This window comes from Hyla sarda (assembly GCF_029499605.1).
Source record: "Hyla sarda isolate aHylSar1 chromosome 2 unlocalized genomic scaffold, aHylSar1.hap1 SUPER_2_unloc_2, whole genome shotgun sequence".
In the NCBI taxonomy this organism is placed as follows: Eukaryota; Metazoa; Chordata; class Amphibia; order Anura; family Hylidae; genus Hyla; species Hyla sarda.
Genome location: NW_026607607.1, coordinates 559,285 through 581,218, shown reverse-complemented (window position 1 = coordinate 581,218; position 21,934 = coordinate 559,285). Strand labels below are relative to the sequence as shown.

The following is a 21,934-nucleotide window of genomic DNA, read 5'->3' as shown; positions in this document are numbered from 1 at the left end:
CTAACTAATATTACGAATAAATTTTTTTTTGATTCACATATACAATATGTCTACTTTATGTCTGCTGCTACGCCGTGCGCTCTGGGTCTCTGCTCCTCCCCAGAGGGCTCGCGGCGTTCTCCTCTCTGCAGCGCCCCCGTCAGACCCGTTGACCGGGAGCGCTCCACTGTCACTGCCGGCGGGGATTCGATCCGCGTAGCGGGACGCGCCCGCTCGCGGGTCGCATCCCAATCTACTCACCTGTCCCGTTCCCGCTGTCACGTCCTGGTGCGCGCGGCTCCGCTCTCTAGGGTGCCCGCGCGCCGGCTCTCTAACATTTAAAGGGCCAGTGCACCGCTAATTGGTGCCTGGTCCAATCAGTGTTAATTAACTCCTACCTGCTCCTTGCTACCGCACAGAACCCCTGCTTATGAGTATTGGACTGCATCACGAGAAAATTTTATTTCTTGTCCTACCCAACTGCACCTCTGAAATCCTCCTCGGTCTGCCATGGCTCCAACGTCATTCTCCCACCCTTGACTGGACCACCGGGAAGATCAAGAGTTGGGGTTCATCTTGTCTCAAACAATGCCTCACCTCTGCTCCCACTTGTCTAACTCCTGAGGTTCCACCCTTACCGGTCCCTCCCAAGGCTTACCAGGACTTTTCTGATATTTTCTGCAAAAAGCAAGCAGAGATCTTACCTCCTCATAGCCTCCTTCCTGGTACCACTCTGCCCCGTGGCAAGCTTCACCTCTGCCCCCCCCTCCCCATTCCCACTTCTTCTGAAGTTCCTGCCGTAGATGAAGTAACCCAGGACTTCTCCGTTATCTGGAAGGAGGCTCAAGAGTCGCTCCCACTGGCCTCGTCTCGTATGAAGGGACAAGCAGATAAAAAGAGGGGGAGATCTAAGGGGGGGGTACTGTTACTGGGACCCGGAGCACTCGCGGCGTTCTCCTCTCTTCAGCGCCCCGGTCAGACCCGCTGACCGGGAGTGCTGCACTGTCACTGCCGGCGGGGATGCGATCCGCGTAGCGGGATGCGCCCGCTCGCGGGTCGCATCCCCATCTACTCACCTGTCCCGTTCCCCGGCTGTCACGTCCTGGCGCGCGCGGCTCTGCTCTCTAGGGGGAGCACGCCGGCTCTCTAAGATTTAAAGGGCCAGTACACCACTAATTGGTGCCTGGTCCAATCAGTGTTAATTAACTCCTACCTGCTCCTTGCTTATATAAACCCACTTCCCCTTCCTGTCCTTGCCGGATCTTGTTGCCTCACTGCCTCGTGAAAGCGTTTTGTGTGTATGCCCTTACCAGTGTTACCAGACCTTCTGCCGTTACCCTTGACTACGAACCTTGCCGCCTGCCCTGAGCTTCTGCTACGCCTGACCTCGCCTCTGTCTAGTCCTCCTGTCCCACGCCACTCTCAGCAGTCAGAGAGGTTGAGCCGTTACCGGTGGATACGACCTGGTTGCTACCGCCGCAGCAAGACCATCCCGCTTTGCGGCGGGCTCTGGTGAAAGCCAGTAGAAACTTAGAACCGGTCCACCGGTACGGTCCACGCCAATCCCTCTCTGACACAGAGGATCCACCTCCAGCCTGCCGAATCCTGACATCTGCATTATAAAATTTACGTGTTTTTACTTTTGGAAGACACCAGAGGACTTCAAAGTTCAGCAGCAATTTTCCAATTTTTCACAAAATTTTCAAACTCAATATTTTTCAGGGACCAGTTCAGTTTTGAAGTGGATTTGAAGGGTCTTCATGTTAGAAATACCCCATAAATGACTCCATTATAAAAACTACACCCCACAAAGTATTCAAAATGATATTCAGTCAGCATTTTAACCCTTTAGGTGTTTCACAGGAATAGCAGCAAAGTGAAGGAGAAAATTCTAAATCTTCATTTTTTACACTCACATGTTCTTGTAGACCCAATTTTTGAATTTTTGCAAGTGGTAAAAGGAGTACGCACATACGTCATATGTCTATGTAAATTGTTCGGCGGGCGCGGTAGAGGGCTCAGCAGTGAAGGAGCAACAAGGGGATTTTGGAGAGTACGTTTTTCTGAAATGGTTTTTGGGGGGCATGTTGCATTTAGGAAGCCCCTATGGTGCCAGAACAGCAAAAAAAAAAACACATGGCTTACCATTTTGGAAACTAGACCCCTCGGGGAATGTAACATGGGATAAAGTGAGCCTTAATACCCCACAGGTGTTTCATGACTTTTGCAAATGTAAAAAAAATTATAATAATTTTTACCTAAAATGCTTGTTTTCCCAAAAATTTTACATTTTTAAAAAGGGTAATAGCAGAAAATACCCCTCAAAATTTGAAGCCCAATATCTTCCGAATCAAAAAACGCCCCATATGGGGGTGAAAAGTGCTCTGCTGGTGCACTACAGGTCTCAGAAGAGGAGTAGTCACATTTGGCTTTTTGGAAGCAAATTTTGCTCTGTGGGCATGCCGCATTTAGGAAGCCCCTATGGTGCCAGGACAGCAAAAAAAAAAAACACATGGCATACTATTTTGGAAACTAGACCCCTCAGGGAACATAACAAGGGGTTAAGTGAACCTTTATACCCCACAGGTGTTTCACGACTTTTGCATAGGTTAAAAAAAAAAATGTTTTTTACCTAAAATGCTTGTTTTCCCAAAAATTTTACATTTTTAAAAAGGGTAAAAGCAGAAAATAGCCCCCAAAATTTGTAACACAATTTCTCCCGAGTACGGCGATACCCCATATGTGACCCTAAACTGTTGCCTTGAAATATGACAGGGCTCCAAAGTGAGAGTGCCATTAGCATTTGAGGCCTAAATTAGGGACTTGCATAGGGGTGGACATAGGGGAATTCTACGCCAGTGATTCCCAAACAGGGTGCCTCCAGCTGTTGTAAAACTCTCAGCATGCCTGAACAGTCAGTGGCTGTCTGGTAATACTGGGAGTAGTTGTTTTGCAACAGCTGGAGGCTCCGTCTTGGAAACAGTGGCGTACCAGACGTTTTTCATTTTTATTGGGGAGGGGAGGGGGGCTGTGTAGGGGTATGTGTATATGTAGTGTTTTTTACTTTTTATTTTATTTTGTGTTAGTGTAGTGTAGTGTTTTTAGGGTACAGTCACACGGGCGGGGGTTCACAGTAGTTTCTCGCTGGCAGTTTGAGCTGCGGCAGAAAATTTGCCGCAGCTCAAACTTGCAGCCGGATACTTACTGTAAACCTTCGCCCATGTGAGTGTACCCTGTACGTTCACATTAGAGGGGATCATCCAGCTGTTGCAAAACTACAACTCCCAGCATGGGCTGACAGACTGTACATGCTGAGAGTTTTAGTTTTGCAACAGCTGTAGGCACAGTGGTTATGTATCACTGCAGTCTCTCAGCAGTCACCGACAGCCAACGGGCATGCTGGGAGTTGTAGTTATGCAACCAGCAGATGCACCACTACAACTTCCAGCATGCACTTTAGCTGTTTGTGCAAGCTGGGAGTTGTAGTTATACAACAGCTGAAGGTACACTTTTCCATGCTGGAAGTTGTGGTTGTCTGCCTCCTGCTGTTGCATAACTACAGCTCCCAGCATGCCCTTTTTGCATGCTGGGAGCTGTTGCTAAGCAACAGCAGGAGGCTGTCACTCACCTCCTACTGCTGCTCCGGTACACAGGTCAGTCCCTTGCCGCCGCCGCTCCTGGGGCCCCGATCCCAACATTGACGCCGGGGATCGGGGTCCCCAGCTCCCGGGGCCGACGAATCAGTGCCACCTCACCCCTGCTGGCTATGGCTGTTCTGGACCGTCAGAGACGGCCCTGATCAGCCAGTAATTCCGGGTCACTGGAGACCCAATATCGCCGCAGATCGCTGGGCTGAATTGTCCAGCGATCTGCGGCCATCGCCCACATAATGACCTCCCTGGGCGATATGCCGCGATGCCTGCTGAACGATTTCAGCAGGCATCCAACTCCGGTCCCCAACCGGCTAGCGGTGGGGACCGGAATTCCCACGGGCGTATGGATACGCCCTCGGTCCTTAAGGACTCGGAATGCAGGGCGTATCCATACACCCTATGTCCTGAAGAGGTTAATGGTATAGAGAACTGTGACTAGTGCAGTAACTCTATGATTTTTTGCCCATTGAAACCAGTAGGCCCATTGTGGTCTATGGGGAAAAGCTGCTGAGTTGCCCATAGCAACCAATCAGATCGCTTCTTTAATTTTGCAGAGGCATTGTGAAAAATGAAAGAAGCAATCTGATTGGTTGCTATGGGCAACTGCACAACTCTTCCTCTACACTGGTCTTGATGAATCTCCCCCATAGAAGGAGATTTATCAAAACCTGTCCAGAGGAAAAGTTTCTGAGTTCCCCATAGCAACCAATCAGATCGCTTCTTTCATTTTTGAAAAAGCCTCTGAAAAATGAAGGAAGCAATTTGATTGGTTGCTATGGGCAACTCAGCAGCTTTTCCAGGAAAGTAAAGTTTAACCACAACACTGTAACACTGTCCACCCTGGGACTCGAACCAGTGACGGTTTCCCATCCCACTGTACTGCCGAGATGGTCCTGCTTATCTTACATGCAGTGAGATCCCCATAGACCACAATTAGCCTATTGGTTTTAATGGGCAAAAAATCACAGAGTTGATGCACTAGTCACAGTTCTCTATACCATTAACCCCTTAACGACGCAGGACGTATATTTACATCATATCGCGTCGGTCCCGGCGCTCATCAACGGCCGGGACCCGCGGCTAATACCACACATCGCCGATCGCGGCGATGTGCGGTATTAACCCTTTAGAAGCGGCGGTCAAAGCTGACCGCCGCTGTGAAAGTGAAAGTGACCCGGCTGCTCAATCGGGCTGTTAGGGACCGCCGCGGTGAAATCGCGGCGTCCCGAACAGCTGACCGGACACCGGGAGGGCCCTTACCTGCCTCCTCGGTGTCCGATCGACGAATGACTGCTCCGTGCCTGAGATCCAGGTAGGAGCAGTCATGCGCCGATAACACTGATCACAGGCGTGTTAATACACGCCTGTGATCAGGATGAGAGATCAGTGTGTGCAGTGTTATAGGTCCCTATGGGATAATAATGATCAGTATAAGAGATCAGTGTGTGCAGTGTTATAGGTCCCTATGGGATAATAATGATCAGTATAAGAGATCAGTGTGTGCAGTGTTATAGGTCCCTATGGGACCTATAACACTGCAAAAAAAATGTAAAAATAAAGTGTTAATAAAGGTCATTTAACCCCTTCCCTAATAAAAGTTTGAATCACCCCCCTTTTCCCATAAAAAAAATAAAACAGTGTAAAAAAAATAAAAAAATAAACATATGTGGTATCGCCTCGTGCGTAAATGTCCGAACTATAAAAATATATAATTAATTAAACCGCATGGTCAATGGCGTACGCGCAAAAAAATTCCAAAGTCCAAAAAAGCGTATTTTGGTCACTTTTTATACCATTAAAAAATGAATAAAAAGTGATCAAAAAGTCAGATGAAAACAAAAATGGTACCGATAAAAACTTCAGATCACGGCGCAAAAAATTAGTCCTCATACCGCCCTGTACGTGGAAAAATAAAAAAGCTATAGAGGTCAGAAGATGACATTTTTAAACGTATACATTTTCCTGCATGTAGTTATGATTTTTTCCAGAAGTGCGACAAAATCAAACCTGTATAAGTAGGGTATCATTTTAACCGTATGGACCTACAGAATAATGATAAGGTGTAATTTTTACCGAAATATGCACTGCGTAGAAACGGAAGCCCCCAAAAGTTAATAAATGGTGTGTTTTTTTCGATTTTGTCGCACAATGATTTTTTTTTCCGTTTCGCCGTGCATTTTTGGGTAAAATGACTAATGTCACTGCAAAGTAGAATTGGCGACGCAAAAAATAAGCCATAATATGGATTTTTAGGTGAAAAATTGAAAGGGTTATGATTTTTAAAAGGTAAGGAGGAAAAAACGAAAGTGCAAAAACGGAAAAACCCTGAGTCCTTAAGGGGTTAAAGAAGGGAGGGCTCAATATTCGCAAATGCGCACAAATTTTCACATATGCGCAAAAAAATAAGCGAATATTCCTAATTACGAATATATAGTGCTATATTCGCAATATTCGCGAATATGCTATATTTGCGATTAAAATTTGAATTGCGAATATTCATGAGCAACACTAGTCGCTGCAAATACAGTGAAGGAGTTTAAACATGCCTGGGATAGGCATAAGGCTATCCTTCATATAAGATAGGGCCAGGGACTATTGATAGGATTCAGATTATTGGGCAGACTAGATGGGCCAATTGGTTCTTATCTGCCGACACATTCTATGTTTCTATACTGTATGGATATCAGAAAAATGGTTCCAAGCTCTTATTTCTTTATTAAATTCACTACTTTGGGGCAGGAAAGCACGAGAATGAAATATGTTTCTTTAACGTTAGCTGAGCACGATGGGGGTTGGGCACTTTTTTTTTTTTTAGGTACTTTTTAGCACTAAAATTGCAGACTATTATGAGAAGGAGGGAAAATGTAGTCCTATTTTTTCTCTCTAAGGGTATGTTCACACTACGAAATTCCCGCGGAATTCCACGGGCGTAATTTCGCGAGCCGAATTCCGCGGTGTGAACTTAACATTAGTGTGAATGGGTCTCCGCGAGACCCGTTCACACTGCGGGAATTTCAGCGGCGGACAATTCCGCCGCTGAAATTGTGCCGCGCAAAGGAAGAACATGTTAATTCTTTGCATGGAAGTCCGCGAGCACTGCATAGCTGTCAATGGTGACGGCTCAGTGCCGCCCGGTCCTACCGCCGCCGCCGGCTGCCCGTCTGAAACTCCGCTCACTGAATTCAGCGAGCGGAGATTCCGTTCACACACTGTAGTGTGAACATACCCTAATGGGTCGTTATAAGGATATTTTTGAGATTTTGGAAGCTGGGATACTCACTACACCCATGCATATCTAGATAATTAAGTATGGGAGGAACTTAAAATTTTTTTTAAATCACATGGAGTTTTGACTTTACTTCATTATGGTCAAATAAAGCACTTAAAGAATTCCTTAAAATTAAAGATTCACTCTTTTGGATGAAAAGGGGCTTATTTATGTAAATCAATTATACGCTTTAGGTCAAATAAAGTCGTTTGAAGAGATAGCCCATAAGTGTGTGGGGGGAAGACAATCAGAAACATTGTTTTTTACAAATAAGTAACACAGATCATAAACCAATAAAAAGGAGAGATTGGAGATTTCAGGGATTCTATATATAAGAAAAGTTTAATTAGACTATTTCCTTATGCGAAGTTGCTGTCTGGGCATGCTGGGAGTTGTGGTTCTGCAGCGGTTGGGGGTTCACAGCTTGAAGACCACTGCTATAGAGGGTGCAAATGTATCTGAGCCCTGGAACTCAAATAATGTGAAATATGAGATGATCAAAATGGAGCCCCTGCACTAATTACTTGGGTTCTGAGGTCTGCAAGGTCCATAGTAAAAACATCAGGTTCTGTCTATAGCAGATACTAAATCATGGCAGCTCAAAGAAACAAGCAGTCATTCTGACATGTCACATGTGATGTCATAGACAGCTGGAGGCCTGACATCCCACTGACAGCCGCCCGAGCCTTCAGTCTGTTCCAGTGCGATTAGTGAGAATAGTGAGATTAGCGTCTTCTTTTTCTACTTGTCTGAAATGGAGCTAAAAGGACTGGGGTTCGTCCCCCTCCTGTTGGCGTTTTGGTGTGCGGCCTGGCTTGCCACCAGCTACATCATGACGGTCGTCCTCGGCCATGCAGCCTCGCCACTGATGAGCATCAGGTAAGATAAACAAGCACATGATTCTTATTTCATGGGTTGGGAGTGAGGAAATATCCATAATAACATTGGTTTCTTTTCCTTCACAGTGACGTGGGAAATGTCTTTCCCGAAAGCATATTATTCAGAATTGGATTCATAGGGACGTCCATTGGCACTTTGGTACTAACCTTTCTTATTTATAAGTATATGGTTATGCATACTGAAGAGTTCAGGGGTCATCAGGTCCTGATCCAGAGGATCCTGCTGGCCATTGTGTGGGCCTCCTGTTTTTCCACAGCTGTTATGCATGTATTGTCCCCCGAAGAATATCCCAGGATACACTTTGTCAGCACGATAATTTCCATTACATGTGAAGCCTTATACTACCTTGGGCAGTCCATCCAGATGTATAAATTACCAGGAGCAAAAAAAGTCATCCACCATAGTAGATGCACCTGCTGTGGCCTGACTTTTGTCTGTGTAGTTTTCTATTTTGGATATGAAACATTAAAGGAATTATTCCATAATGATGAAGACTGGGACGAGATCCGTGAAATCCCCATCATAATCATCGAGTGGGTGATGCTTCTACTGATCCTGATAAACATCGTGACCTATTATTCCACCATGCAGAGGTTATTGTTGACCGTCTCCAGAAACAGCTGCACACTCTCTCTTAGAGTAAAAATTGATGACTTCGGGGTGTAGACCACCACGGGGGCCATCAAGTGGACTTCTGGGAGAGATACTGCACAGGACACGGAAAACATCTAAAGAAGAATAACTGGGGGACTACATATGGTGCCAGTAATCATGACACAATAATATGAGCTGGTGATATTACCTATACAAAAAAATAAAAAAAAAATAAAAAAAAATATTGGTGTGTGAAGTGTAATACCTAGTTAGAAAACAGAATCAAATTCATCATTATAACCCCCCTCTGCATTACCCTGTTTATTATTTTTCAAGCAAGCACTTTGTTCTAATTCGTCCACTCTCTGGCGTGCTCCTTGTATAAAGGGTTTGGGATACCCTTTTTGTTTTAAACAATCCTCCAGGTTATCTAGTTGTTGTAGGTATTTTTGTGTGGAAGAACAATTCCTTCGGATTCTTTTCATTTGACCGAATGGAATGTTCTTCTTCCATTATTTAAGATGGCAACTGTTAAAGTCGAGGTATCTGTTTGCATTCACCTCCTTAAAATAGTTGGCAGTATGCGAACAGCCATCCTGAATATAGATATTTAAATCCAGGAACTCACATTTTTTGGGGGACTGATGCAGCGCTGCCTTTGGCAATTTCTGGCTCTCCCATAGTGCTTTTTTTGAGGGGGCGTGTCGGCTGCCCCTTCATCTGGCGGTCAACCTGCGCTATCTGGCCAGCGAGCCAGGGCCCCGTACAGGAGATCACGGGGCCCCCCAGCGGTCGGACCCCCGCAATCTGAAACTTATCCCCTATCCTTGGGACAGGGCCGGACTGGGGATGAAATCCAGGCCTGGAAATTACTGTATACCAGCCCCACAGAATTGTGTCATTGTGCCGGCAAACGGCCACCGAGCACAGGCGTATCACTTTGCGTGGCTATACATACATATATATATATATATCACAGAAGGAATACACCAGTACTTTGCCAAATGTTTCAATAAAGTGGTGTCAGCGACCAAGACCTGATCATAGTCCACCACAAATTCAAAAAGTAAAATGGCACAACACTCCCTTATAATCAGGGCCGGTTTTAGGCTTAGCGTGGCCTTAGGCAAAATCAAAAGTGGGGCCCCAAAAGTCATAGTAGTGCACTAACTAGATTTGAACAATTTTGGTCACTTCAAATACTATAAAAAAAAATATCTAAAAAGCTATTGAAAAGTCCCATCAAAACAAAAATGGTACCGATAAAAACTACAAATCACAGCGCAAAAAATGACCCTCACATCCCCATATACAGAAAAATAAGAGTTATAGGGATCAAAATAGTACAATTTTATATTTTTGTATAGTTCCCCCCACATTAGGTAAAGAGTATAGCTCCCCCACATTAGGTGTGCAGTATAGTTCCCCCACATTAGGTGCAGTATAGTTCCCCCACATTAGGTGTGCAGTATAGTTCCCCCACATTAGGTGCAGTATAGTTCCCCCACATTAGGTGCAGTATAGTCCCCCTCATTAGGTGCAGTATAGTTCTCCCCACATTAGGTGCAGTATAGTTCCCCCACTTCAGGTGCAGTATAGTTCTCCCCACATTAGGTACAGTATAGTTCCCCCACATTAGGTGCAGTATAGTCCCCCACATTAGGTGCAGTATAGTTCTCCCCACATTAGGTGCAGTATAGTTCCCCCACTTCAGGTGCAGTATAGTTCTCCCCACATTAGGTACAGTATAGTTCCCCCACATTAGGTGCAGTATAGTCCCCCACATTAGGTGCAGTATAGTTCTCCACATTAGGTGCAGTATAGTTCCCCCACATTAGGTTGGCTGTATAGTTCCCCCACATTAGGTGCAGTATAGTTCTCCCCACATTAGGTGCAGTATAGTTCTCCCCACATTAGGTGCAGTATAGTCCCCCACATTAGGTCCATTATAGTCCCCCACATTAAGTGCAGTATAGTTCCCCCACATTAGGTGCAGTAGAGTTCCCCCACATTAGGTGCAGTATAGTTCCCCCACTTCAGGTGCTGTATAGTTCACCCACATAAGGTGCAGTATAGTTCCCCCACATTAGGTGCAGTATAGTTCTCCCCACATTTGGTGCAGTATAGTTCCCCCACTTCAGGTGCAGTATAGTTCTCCCCACATTAGATACAGTATAGTTCCCCCACATTAGGTGCAGTATAGTTCTCCCCACATTAGGTGCAGTATAGTTCTCCCCACATTAGGTGCAGTATAGTTCTCCCCACATTAGGTGCAGTATAGTTCTCCCCACATTAGGTGCAGTATAGTTCTCCCCACACTAGGTGCAGTATAGCTCTCCACATTAGGTGCAGTATAGCTCTCCACATTAGGTGCAGTACAGTTCCCTGCACATTAGGTGCAGTATAGCTCTCCACATTAGGCTGGCATTATAGTTCCCCCACATTAGGTGCAGTATATAATCCCCGCCCCCCCCCCACATTAGGTGCAGTATAGTTCCCGCACATTAGATGCAGTATAGTTCACCACATTAGGTACAGTATAGCTCTCCACATTAGGTGCAGTACAGTTCCCTCCACATTAGGTGCAGTATAGCTCCCCACATTAGGTTGGCAGTATAGTTCCCCCACATTAGGTGCAGTATATAGTCCCCCCTCATTAGGTGCAGTATAGTTCCCCCACATTAGGTGCAGTGTAGTTCCCCACATTAGGTGCAGTATAGTTCCCCCACATTAGGTGCAGTATAGCTCTTCACATTAGGTGCAGTATAGTTCTCCCCACATTAGGTGCAGTATAGTCCCCCACATTGGGTGCAGTACAGTCCCCCACATTAGGTGCAGTATAGTTCCCCCACATTAGGTTGGCTGTATAGTTCCCCCACTTCAGGTGCAGTATAGTTCTCCCCATATTAGGTACAGTATAGTTCCCCCCACATTAGGTGCAGTATAGTTCTCCCCACATTAGGTGCAGTATAGTCCCCCACATTAGGTGCAGTATAGTTCTCCCCACATTAGGTGCAGTATAGTTCTCCCCACATTAGGTGCAGTATAGTTCTCCCCACATTAGGTGCAGTATAGTTCTCCCCACATTAGGTGCAGTATAGTTCTCCCCACATTAGGTGCAGTATAGTTCTCCCCACATTAGGTGCAGTATAGTTCTCCCCACATTAGGTGCAGTATAGTTCTCCCCACACTAGGTGCAGTATAGCTCTCCACATTAGGTGCAGTATAGCTCTCCACATTAGGTGCAGTACAGTTCCCTGCACATTAGGTGCAGTATAGCTCTCCACATTAGGCTGGCATTATAGTTCCCCCCACATTAGGTGCAGTATATAATCCCCGCCCCCCCCCACATTAGGTGCAGTATAGTTCCCGCACATTAGATGCAGTATAGTTCACCACATTAGGTACAGTATAGCTCTCCACATTAGGTGCAGTACAGTTCCCTCCACATTAGGTGCAGTATAGCTCCCCACATTAGGTTGGCAGTATAGTTCCCCCACATTAGGTGCAGTATATAGTCCCCCCTCATTAGGTGCAGTATAGTTCCCCCACATTAGGTGCAGTGTAGTTCCCCACATTAGGTGCAGTATAGTTCCCCACATTAGGTGCAGTATAGTTCCCCCACATTAGGTGCAGTATAGCTCTTCACATTAGGTGCAGTATAGTTCTCCCCACATTAGGTGCAGTATAGTCCCCCACATTGGGTGCAGTACAGTCCCCCACATTAGGTGCAGTATAGTTCCCCCACATTAGGTTGGCTGTATAGTTCCCCCACTTCAGGTGCAGTATAGTTCTCCCCATATTAGGTACAGTATAGTTCCCCCACATTAGGTGCAGTATAGTTCTCCCCACATTAGGTGCAGTATAGTCCCCCACATTAGGTGCAGTGCAGTATAGTTCCCCCACATTAGGTGCAGTATAGTTCTCCCCACATTAGGTGCAGTATAGTTCTCCCCACATTAGGTGCAGTATAGTTCTCCACATTAGGTGCAGTATAGTTCTCCACATTAGTTGCAGTATAGCTCTCCACATTAGGTGCAGTACAGTTCCCTCCACATTAGGTGCAGTATAGATCCCCACATTAGGTTGGCAGTATAGTTCCCCCACATTAGGTGCAATATATAGTCCCCCCCCTCATTAGGTGCAGTATAGTTCCCCACATTAGGTACAGTATAGCTCCCCACATTAGGTTGACAGTATAGTTCCCCCACATTAGGTGCAGTATATAGTCCCCCCCCCTCATTAGGTGCAGTATAGTGCCCCCACATTAGGTGCAGTATAGTTCCCCACATTAGGTACAGTATAGCTCTCCACATTAGGTGCAGTACAGTTCCCTCCACATTAGGTGCAGTAAAGCTCCCCACATTAGGTTGGCAGTATAGTTCCCCCACATTAGGTGCAGTATATAATCCCCCCCCTCATTAGGTGCAGTATAGTTCCCCCACATTAGGTGCAGTATAGTTCCTCACATTAGGTGCAGTATAGTTCTCCCCACACTAGGTGCAGTATAGCTCTCCACATTAGGTGCAGTACAGTTCCCTGCACATTAGGTGCAGTATAGCTCTCCACATTAGGCTGGCATTATAGTTCCCCCACATTAGGTGCAGTATATAATCCCCGCCCCCCCCTCATTAGGTGCAGTATAGTTCCCGCACATTAGATGCAGTATAGTTTCACCACATTAGGTACAGTATAGCTCTCCACATTAGGTTGGCTGTATAGTTCCCCCACTTCAGGTGCAGTATAGTTCTCCCCATATTAGGTACAGTATAGTTCCCCCACATTAGGTGCAGTATAGTCCCCCACATTAGGTGCAGTATAGTTCTCCCCACATTAGGTGCAGTATAGTTCTCCCCACATTAGGTGCAGTATAGTTCTCCCCACATTAGGTGCAGTATAGTTCCCCACATTAGGTGCAGTATAGTTCTCCCCACATTAGGTGCAGTATAGTTCTCCCCACATTAGGTGCAGTATAGTTCTCCACATGAGGTGCAGTATAGTTCTCCACATTAGTTGCAGTATAGCTCTCCACATTAGGTGCAGTACAGTTCCCTCCACATTAGGTGCAGTATAGATCCCCACATTAGGTTGGCAGTATAGTTCCCCCACATTAGGTGCAATATATAGTCCCCCCCCCTCATTAGGTGCAGTATAGTTCCCCACATTAGGTACAGTATAGCTCTCCACATTAGGTGCAGTACAGTTCCCTCCACATTAGGTGCAGTAAAGCTCCCCACATTAGGTTGGCAGTATAGTTCCCCCACATTAGGTGCAGTATATAATCCCCCCCCTCATTAGGTGCAGTATAGTTCCCCCACATTAGGTGCAGTATAGTTCCTCACATTAGGTGCAGTATAGTTCCCCCACATTAGGTGCAGTATAGTTCTCCCCATATTAGGTGCAGTATAGTTCTCCCCACATTAGGTGCAGTATAGTTCCCCCACATTAGGTGCAGTATAGTCCCACACATTGGTGCAGTATAGTTCTCCCCACATTAGGTGCAGTATAGTTCCCCCACATTAGGTGCAGTATAGTTCCCCACATTAGGTGCAGTATAGATCCCCCACATTAGGTGCAGTATAGTTCTCCCCACATTGGTGCAGTATAGTTCCCCACATTAGGTGCAGTATAGATCCCCCACATTAGGTGCAGTATAGTTCTCCCCACATTAGGTGCAGTATAGTTCCCCACATTAGGTGCAGTATAGTCCCACACATTGGTGCAGTATAGTTCCCCACATTAGGTGCAGTATAGTTCCCTCCACATTAGGTGCAGTATAGTTCTCCCCACATTAGGTGCAGTATAGTTCCCCCACATTAGGTGCAGTATAGTTCCCCACATTAGGTGCAGTATAGTTCCCCACATTAGGTGCAGTATAGTTCCCTCCACATTAGGTGCAGTATAGTTCTCCCCACATTAGGTGCAGTATAGTTCCCCACATTAGGTGCAGTATAGTTCCCCACATTAGGTGCAGTATAGTTACCCACATTAGGTGCAGTATAGTTACCCACATTAGGTGCAGTATAGTTCCCCACATTAGGTGCAGTATAGTTCCCCCACATTAGGTGCAGTATAGTTCCCCACATTAGGTGCAGTATAGTTCTCCCCACATTAGGTGCAGTATAGTTCCCTCCACATTAGGTGCAGTATAGTTCCCCCACATTAGGTGCAGTATAGTTCCCCCACATTAGGTGCAGTATAGTTCCCCCACATTAGGTGCAGTATAGTTCCCCCACATTAGGTGCAGTATAGTTCCCCACATTAGGTGCAGTATAGTCCCACACATTGGTGCAGTATAGTCCCCAGGCCCGTCGCTACCGGACCGGCAAACCAAGCAATTGCTTGGGGCCCCGAGCTGGCTGGGGGGCCCAGAGCAGAGCCGGTGCTTGCCCGTCCTGTAGCGACGGGACACTTCGGGGGGCCCGCACATTTCACCAAAATTACATTTTTGAGAGGCGCGGGCCCCTTAAGAAACAAAGCAGGGCCGGCACCGGACAGGTCAGGGGATGATTGGAGTAGAGACGTCACGTGCCCCGCGCAGGCACGCACGTCTACGCCAATCACCTGACCTGTCCCTGCTTGCGTCCCCGCGGGAACCTCCAGCATCCTCCGTGCAGTGACAGGAGCAGCAGCAGACTCCCGCCTCTGCAACGATCCCCGGCAGGGTAAGTAAACTGGCGCGGGGGGCCCGGGGGATTGTATGGTTGTCAGGGGACTGCAATGGTGATGAGAGGTGTTTGTGTGTGTGTGTGTGTGTGTGTGTGTGTGTGTGTGTGTGTGTGGGGGGGGGGTCATGAGAGATGCAGGAGGGGTGTTATGGGGGTCATGAGAGATGCAGGAGGGGTGTTATGGGGTTCATGAGAGATGGAGGAGGGGTGTTATGGGGGTCATGAGAGATGCAGGAGGGGTGTTATGGGGGTCATGAGAGATGCAGGGGGGGTGTTATGGGGGTCATGAGAGATGCAGGAGGGGTGTTATGGGGTCATGAGAGATGCAGGGGGGTGTTATGGGGTCATGAGAGATGCAGGAGGGGTGTTATGGGGGTCATGAGAGATGCAGGGGGGGTGTTATGGGGGTCATGAGAGATGCAGGGGGTGTTATGGGGATCATGAGAGATGCAGGAGGTGTTATGGGGATCATGAGAGATGCAGGGGGTGTTATGGGGGTCATGAGAGATGCAGGAGGGGTGTTATGGGGATCGTGAGAGATGCAGGGGAGTGTTATGGGGATCGTGAGAGATGCAGGGGAGTGTTATGGGGTCATGAGAGATGCAGGGGAGTGTTATGGGGTCATGAGAGATGCAGGGGAGTGTTATGGGGTCATGAGAGATGCAGGAGGGGTGTTATGGGGGTCATGAGAGATGCAGGGGGGGTGTTATGGGGGTCATGAGAGATGCAGGAGGGGTGTTATGGGGGTCATGAGAGATGCAGGAGGGGTGTTATGGGGGTCATGAGAGATGCAGTGGGGTGTCATGGGGGTCATGAGAGATGCAGGGGGGGTGTTATGGGGGTCATGAGAGATGCAGGGGGTGTTATGGGGATCATGAGAGATGCAGGAGGTGTTATGGGGATCATGAGAGATGCAGGAGGGGTGTTATGGGGTCATGAGAGATGCAGGAGGGGTGTTATGGGGGTCATGAGAGATGCAGGAAGGGTGTTATGGGGTCATGAGAGATGCAGGGGGGTGTTATGGGGGTCATGAGAGATGCAGGGGGGGTGTTATGGGGATCGTGAGAGATGCAGGAGGGGTGTTATGGGGTCATGAGAGATGCAGGGGGGGTGTTATGGGGGTCATGAGAGATGCAGGGGGGGTGTTATGGGGTCATGAGAGATGCAGGGGGGGTGTTATGGGGTCATGAGAGATGCAGGGGAGTGTTATGGGGTCATGAGAGATGCAGGGGAGTGTTATGGGGTCATGAGAGATGCAGGAGGGGTGTTATGGGGGTCATGAGAGATGCAGGAGGGGTGTTATGGGGGTCATGAGAGATGCAGGAGGGGTGTTATGGGGGTCATGAGAGATGCAGGAGGGGTGTTATGGGGGTCATGAGAGATGCAGGAGGGGTGTTATGGGGGTCATGAGAGATGCAGGAGGGGTGTTATGGGGGTCATGAGAGATGCAGGGGGTGTTATGGGGGTCATGAGAGATGCAGGGGGTGTTATGGGGGTCATGAGAGATGCAGGGGGGGTGTTATGGGGGTCATGAGAGATGCAGGGGGGGTGTTATGGGGGTCATGAGAGATGCAGGGGGGGTGTTATGGGGGTCATGAGAGATGCAGGGGGGGTGTTATGGGGGTCATGAGAGATGCAGTGGGGGTGTTATGGGGGTCATGAGAGATGCAGTGGGGGTGTTATGGGGGTCATGAGAGATGCAGGGGGGTGTTATGGGGATCATGAGAGATGCAGGGGGGTGTTATGGGGGTCATGAGAGATGCAGGGGGGGTGTTATGGGGATCATGAGAGATGCAGTGGGGTGTTATGGGGGTCATGAGAGATGCAGGGGGGTGTTATGGGGGTCATGAGAGATGCAGGGGGGTGTTATGGGGGTCATGAGAGATGCAGGAGGGGTGTTATGGGGGTCATGAGAGGTGCCCCCCCTGCACCTCTCCTCATCCCCCCCCCCCCCGGTTATAATAGTGATGAGGAGAGGTGGGGGGGGGGGGGGGAGTTATAGTAATAATGAGGAGAGGTTTGGCGGGGGGTTATGGGGATGATGACACAGAGGATAAGAGGGGGTGTATATGTATATATGATGTGTATGCATGTGTGGCAGTATTGTATTCAGTGGATGCAGTGTGGAGCAGCATTATATTCAGGGTACAGTGTGTGGCAGCATTATATTCAGGGGTACAGTGTGTGGAAGCATTATATTCAGGGTACAGTGTGTGGCAGTATTATTTTCAGGGTACAGTGTGTGGCAGTATTATTTTCAGGGTACAGTGTGTGGAAGCATTATATTCAGTGGATACAGTGTGGAGCAGCATTATAGTCAGGGTACAGTGTGTGGCAGCATTATATTCAGGGTACAGTGTGTGGCAGCATTATATTCAGGGTACAGTGTGTGGCAGCATTATATTCAGGGTACAGTGTGTGGCAGCATTATATTCAGGGTACAGTGTGTGGCAGTATTATTTTCAGGGTACAGTGTGTGGAAGCATTATATTCAGGGGTACAGTGTGTGGAAGCATTATATTCAGGGTACAGTGTGTGGCAGCATTATATTCAGGGTACAGTGTGTGGCAGCATTATATTCAGGGTATAGTGTGTGGCAGCATTATATTCAGGGTACAGTGTGTGGCATGATTATATTCAGGGTACAGTGTGGGGCAGTATTATATTCAGGGGTACAGTGTGTGGAAGCATTATATTCAGGGTACAGTGTGTGGCAGTGTTATAGTCAGGGTACAGTGTGTGGCAGCATTATAGTCAGGGTACAGTGTGTGGCAGCATAATATTCAGGGTACAGTGTGTGGCAGTATAATATTCAAGGTACAGTGTGAGGCAGCATTATATTCAGGGTACAGTGTGTGGCAGCATTATAGTCAGGGTACAGTGTGTGGCAGTATTATATTCAGGGGGTACAATGTGTGGCAGGATTATATTCAGGGTACAGTGTGGGGCAGTATTATATTCAGGGGTACAGTGTGTGGAAGCATTATATTCAGGGTACAGTGTGGCAGTATTATATTCAGGGTACAGTGTGTGGCAGAATTATAGTCAGGGTACAGTGTGTGGCAGCATTATAGTCAGGGTACAGTGTGTGGCAGTATTATATTCAAGGTACAGTGTGAGGCAGCATTATATTCAGGGTACAGTGTGTGGCAGTATTGTATTCAAGGTACAGTGTGAGGCAGCATTATATTCAGGGTACAGTGTGTGGCAGTATTATATTCAAGGTACAGTGTGAGGCAGCATTATCTTCAGGGTACAGTGTGGGGCAGTATATTATTTAGAGTACACTTTCTGGCAAGGTTATAATGATTACTGTCTTCATGCAGAGGATGAGGATCTGCTGACAGTGAGGAGCCAATGATGCCTGGATGTCAGACTCTGCAGAGAAGATGGAGCTGGAGGAAGACCTGGTCTCTGGACCAGATGAAGAAGAAAAGATAACAGAGAAGATATCACTCAAGTCAGAAGACGTCACTCAGGTCACTATCATTGTGTATTCTCCTGACTGTCCCATCAGAGCTGTAGTCACTTGTAAGTTCTGCAGTGATGATGGGTAAAACTGTGTCCAATCTGTGGCTCTTCAGCTGTTACAAAACTACAACTCCCATTGCCAGAGGCTCTCCAGAATGATGGGAGTTTTAGCTTTCCAACAGCTGGAGAACCATTTTAACCGAGGTGATCAGTGGGGGTCTCAGCAGTCAAACCCCCACCAAAAAAATGGCCCGGGGGGAGGGGGTCTGGACAGCGGGTATGGGTAGGGAACACTGCTGCACCTAATGTGGGGGGAACACTGCCTACCTAATGTGGGGGGAAGACTGCCTACCTAATGTGGGGGATCTCTGCTGCACCTAATGTAGGGGTAACACTGCTGCACCTAATGTGCGTCGTATTGACGTTCGCTCACGTTGCGCTCCCAGAATTCAAGGGTCGGCGTTACTATGGAGGGGGGGGGCCTCCATGTCCATTTTGCTTGGTGCCCCCAAATTCCTTCAAACGGCCCTGATAGTCCCCCACATTAGGTGCAGTATAGTTCCCCACATTAGGTGCAGTATAGTTCCCCACATTAGGTGCAGTATAGTCCCACACATTGGTGCAGTATAGCTCTCCACATTAGGAGCAGTATAGCTCTCCACATTAGGTGCAGTATAGTTCTCCACATTAGGTGCAGTATAGTTCTCCACATTAGGTGCAGTATAGTTCCCCCACATTAGGTTGGCAGTATAGTTCCCCCACATTAGGTTGGCAGTATAGTTCCCCCACATTAGGTTGTCAGTATAGTTCCCCACATTAGGTGCAGTATAATTCCCCACATTAGGTGCAGTATACAGTAGTTCCCCCACATGAGGTGCAGTATAATTCCCCACATTAGGTGCAGTATACAGTAGTTCCCCCACATTAGGTGCAGTATACAGTAGTTCCCCCACATTAGTTGCAGTATACAATAGTTCCCCCGCATTAGGTGCAGTATAATTCCCCCCATTAGGTGCAGTATACAGTAGTTCCCCACATTAGGTGCAGTATACAGTAGTTCTCCCACATTAGGTGCAGTATACAGTAGTTCCCCCACATTAGGTGCAGTGTAGTTCCCCCACATTAGGTGCAGTATAGTTCCCCACATTAGGTGCAGTATAGTTCCCCCACATTAGGTGCAGTATAGTTCCCCCACATTAGGTGCAGTATAGTTCCCCCACATTAGGTGCAGTATAGTTCCCCCACATTAGGTGCAGTGTAGTTCCCCCACATTAGGTGCAGTATAGTTCCCCCACATTAGGTGCAGTATAGCTCTCCACATTAGGTGCAGTATAGTTCTCCACATTAGGTGCAGTATAGTTCTCCACATTAGGTTGGCAGTATAGTTCTCCACATTAGGTTGGCAGTATAGTTCCCCCACATTAGGTTGGCAGTATAGTTCCCCCACATTAGGTTGGCAGTATAGTTCCCCCACATTAGGTTGGCAGTATAGTTCCCCCACATTAGGTTGGCAGTATAGTTCCCCCACATTAGGTTGGCAGTATAGTTCCCCCACATTAGGTGCAAAATAGTTCCCCACATTAGGTGCAGTATAGTCCCTCCACATTAGGTGCAGTATAATTCCCCACATTAGGTGCAGTATAGTTCCCTCACATTAGGTGCAGTATAATTCCCCACATTAGGTGCAGTATAGTTCCCCCACATTAGGTGCACTATAATTCCACCACATTTGGTGCAGTATAGTTCCCCCACATTAAGTGCAGTATGTTCCCCTACAGACATACAGCCTTCAGCCATATACAGTGTATGGCTGAAGGCTGTATGCCTGTTTACTGCCCCATTTGAGTATTCCGACCACCGCTCCTGGGTCACGATCTACTGCTATGGCCTATGGGCCATCCCGGTCACGATCTACTGCTATGGCCTATGGGCCATCCCGGGAGCAGCGGTCGGAACACTGAAGATGACCGCAGGTCACTTACCATACCCGCGCGTCCTCCTCACTGCTGCGCTCTGCTGTACTGTTGCTATGGGCGCACGCACGTGACGTCAGTGCCGTCACTGCGTGCGCTTCCTCCCAACGGCCCCAGCGTTTTTAAAGTCAACGCGGGGCCGCTATGAGGTAAACGGGGCATTCTTGTGTCCTGAAAAGATTTTTAGGGACACAGGGATGTCCCGAATGTGACGGGGGCCCCCTGTGGGCATGGGGCCCGGAGCTGGTCACTGTTTTAATGTGGCCGCGGCCGGGCTGCTATTCTTTAACAAGAAACCAACGCTGATGCCACTTTAAAACAGTTGCCCCCCCCCCCTACTGAGCAGCCGGCAGGGGGCCCCTTGGGGGATGGGGGCCCTAGGCAATTGCCTGGTTTGCCCCACCCTAACACCGGCCCTGCTTATAATGAAAAATGGCAGCAATGTTTTAAAAAGGTTATGTGTGAAAATCCGGTATATTGAGAGCAATATTAACAATAATGCCAGTATACAAGGAGAAAAATTATCACCATACATATTACCATGATACTGTTACTGACCAAATCCTGTATGTTGAGAGTAATATTACCAATAATACCAGTATACAAGGAGGAAAATTATCACCATACATATTACCATGATACTATTACTGACCAAATCCTGTATACTGAGACCAATATTACCAGTATACAAGGAGGAATATTATGCCCATACATATTACCGTCATACTGTTACTGACCAAATCCTGTGAACTGAGATTGAAATTATCAATATCAGTATACAAGGGACAAGTAATACCGCCACATCATGACCAGTATCACCGCAGAATGACTAATATCCCCACACTGCTACTGAAAAAAATCCACTAGGCAAAGACCAAGGTTAACTCCATACAGTGATCATATACAGAAAGATACCAACACTACAAAGGTGCCCCCCTTCCCTCTCCCCTTCTTAGCTAAGTAAATGTTCAGCCTTAAAGGAGTAGTCCAGTGGTGACTCAGTGGTGAGCAACTTATCCCCTATCCTAAGGATAGGGGATAAGTTGCAGATCGCGGGGGGTCCGACCGCTGGGGCCCCCTGCGATCTCCTGTACGGAGCCCCGACAGCCCGCGGGAAGGGGGCGTGTCGACCTCCGCACGAGGCGGCGGCCGACACGCCCCCTTAATACAACTCTATGGCAGAGCCAAAGCGCTGCCTTCGGCAATCTCCGGCTCTGCCATTGAGATGTATTGAGGGGGCGTGTCGGCCGCCGCCTCGTGCGGGGGTCGACACCCGCTATCTCGGCGGAGAGCCGGGGCCCCCGCGATCTCAAACTTATCCCCTATCCTTAGGATAGGGGATAGGTTTTTCACCACTGGACTACCCCTTTAATATATTAGGTAGGTAGGCAGGCTTCTTCCCACTTCTACCTCCATTCCACATTAGGC

At 47.7% G+C, this 21,934-nt stretch overlaps 1 protein-coding gene and 1 long non-coding RNA gene across 2 annotated transcripts in view; both read left to right on the top strand.

Moving 5' to 3' along the window:
- The first annotated feature begins 7,720 nt into the window (after window positions 1–7,720).
- The window catches only part of LOC130298365 (uncharacterized), a 96,543-nt gene continuing 82,329 nt past the window's right edge, over window positions 7,721–21,934 (top strand). The window contains exons 1-2 of the mRNA XM_056551298.1: window positions 7,721–7,779; window positions 7,866–8,165. Of these exons, the coding sequence (XP_056407273.1) occupies window positions 7,733–7,779; window positions 7,866–8,165 (347 nt within the window). The 5' untranslated portion in view covers window positions 7,721–7,732. The remainder of the gene's footprint in view (window positions 7,780–7,865; window positions 8,166–21,934) is intronic.
- Window positions 14,973–21,934, top strand: part of LOC130298370 (uncharacterized) — a 28,506-nt gene continuing 21,544 nt past the window's right edge. The window contains exons 1-2 of the long non-coding RNA XR_008849764.1: window positions 14,973–15,059; window positions 18,389–18,541. This is a non-coding gene — a long non-coding RNA (uncharacterized LOC130298370). The remainder of the gene's footprint in view (window positions 15,060–18,388; window positions 18,542–21,934) is intronic.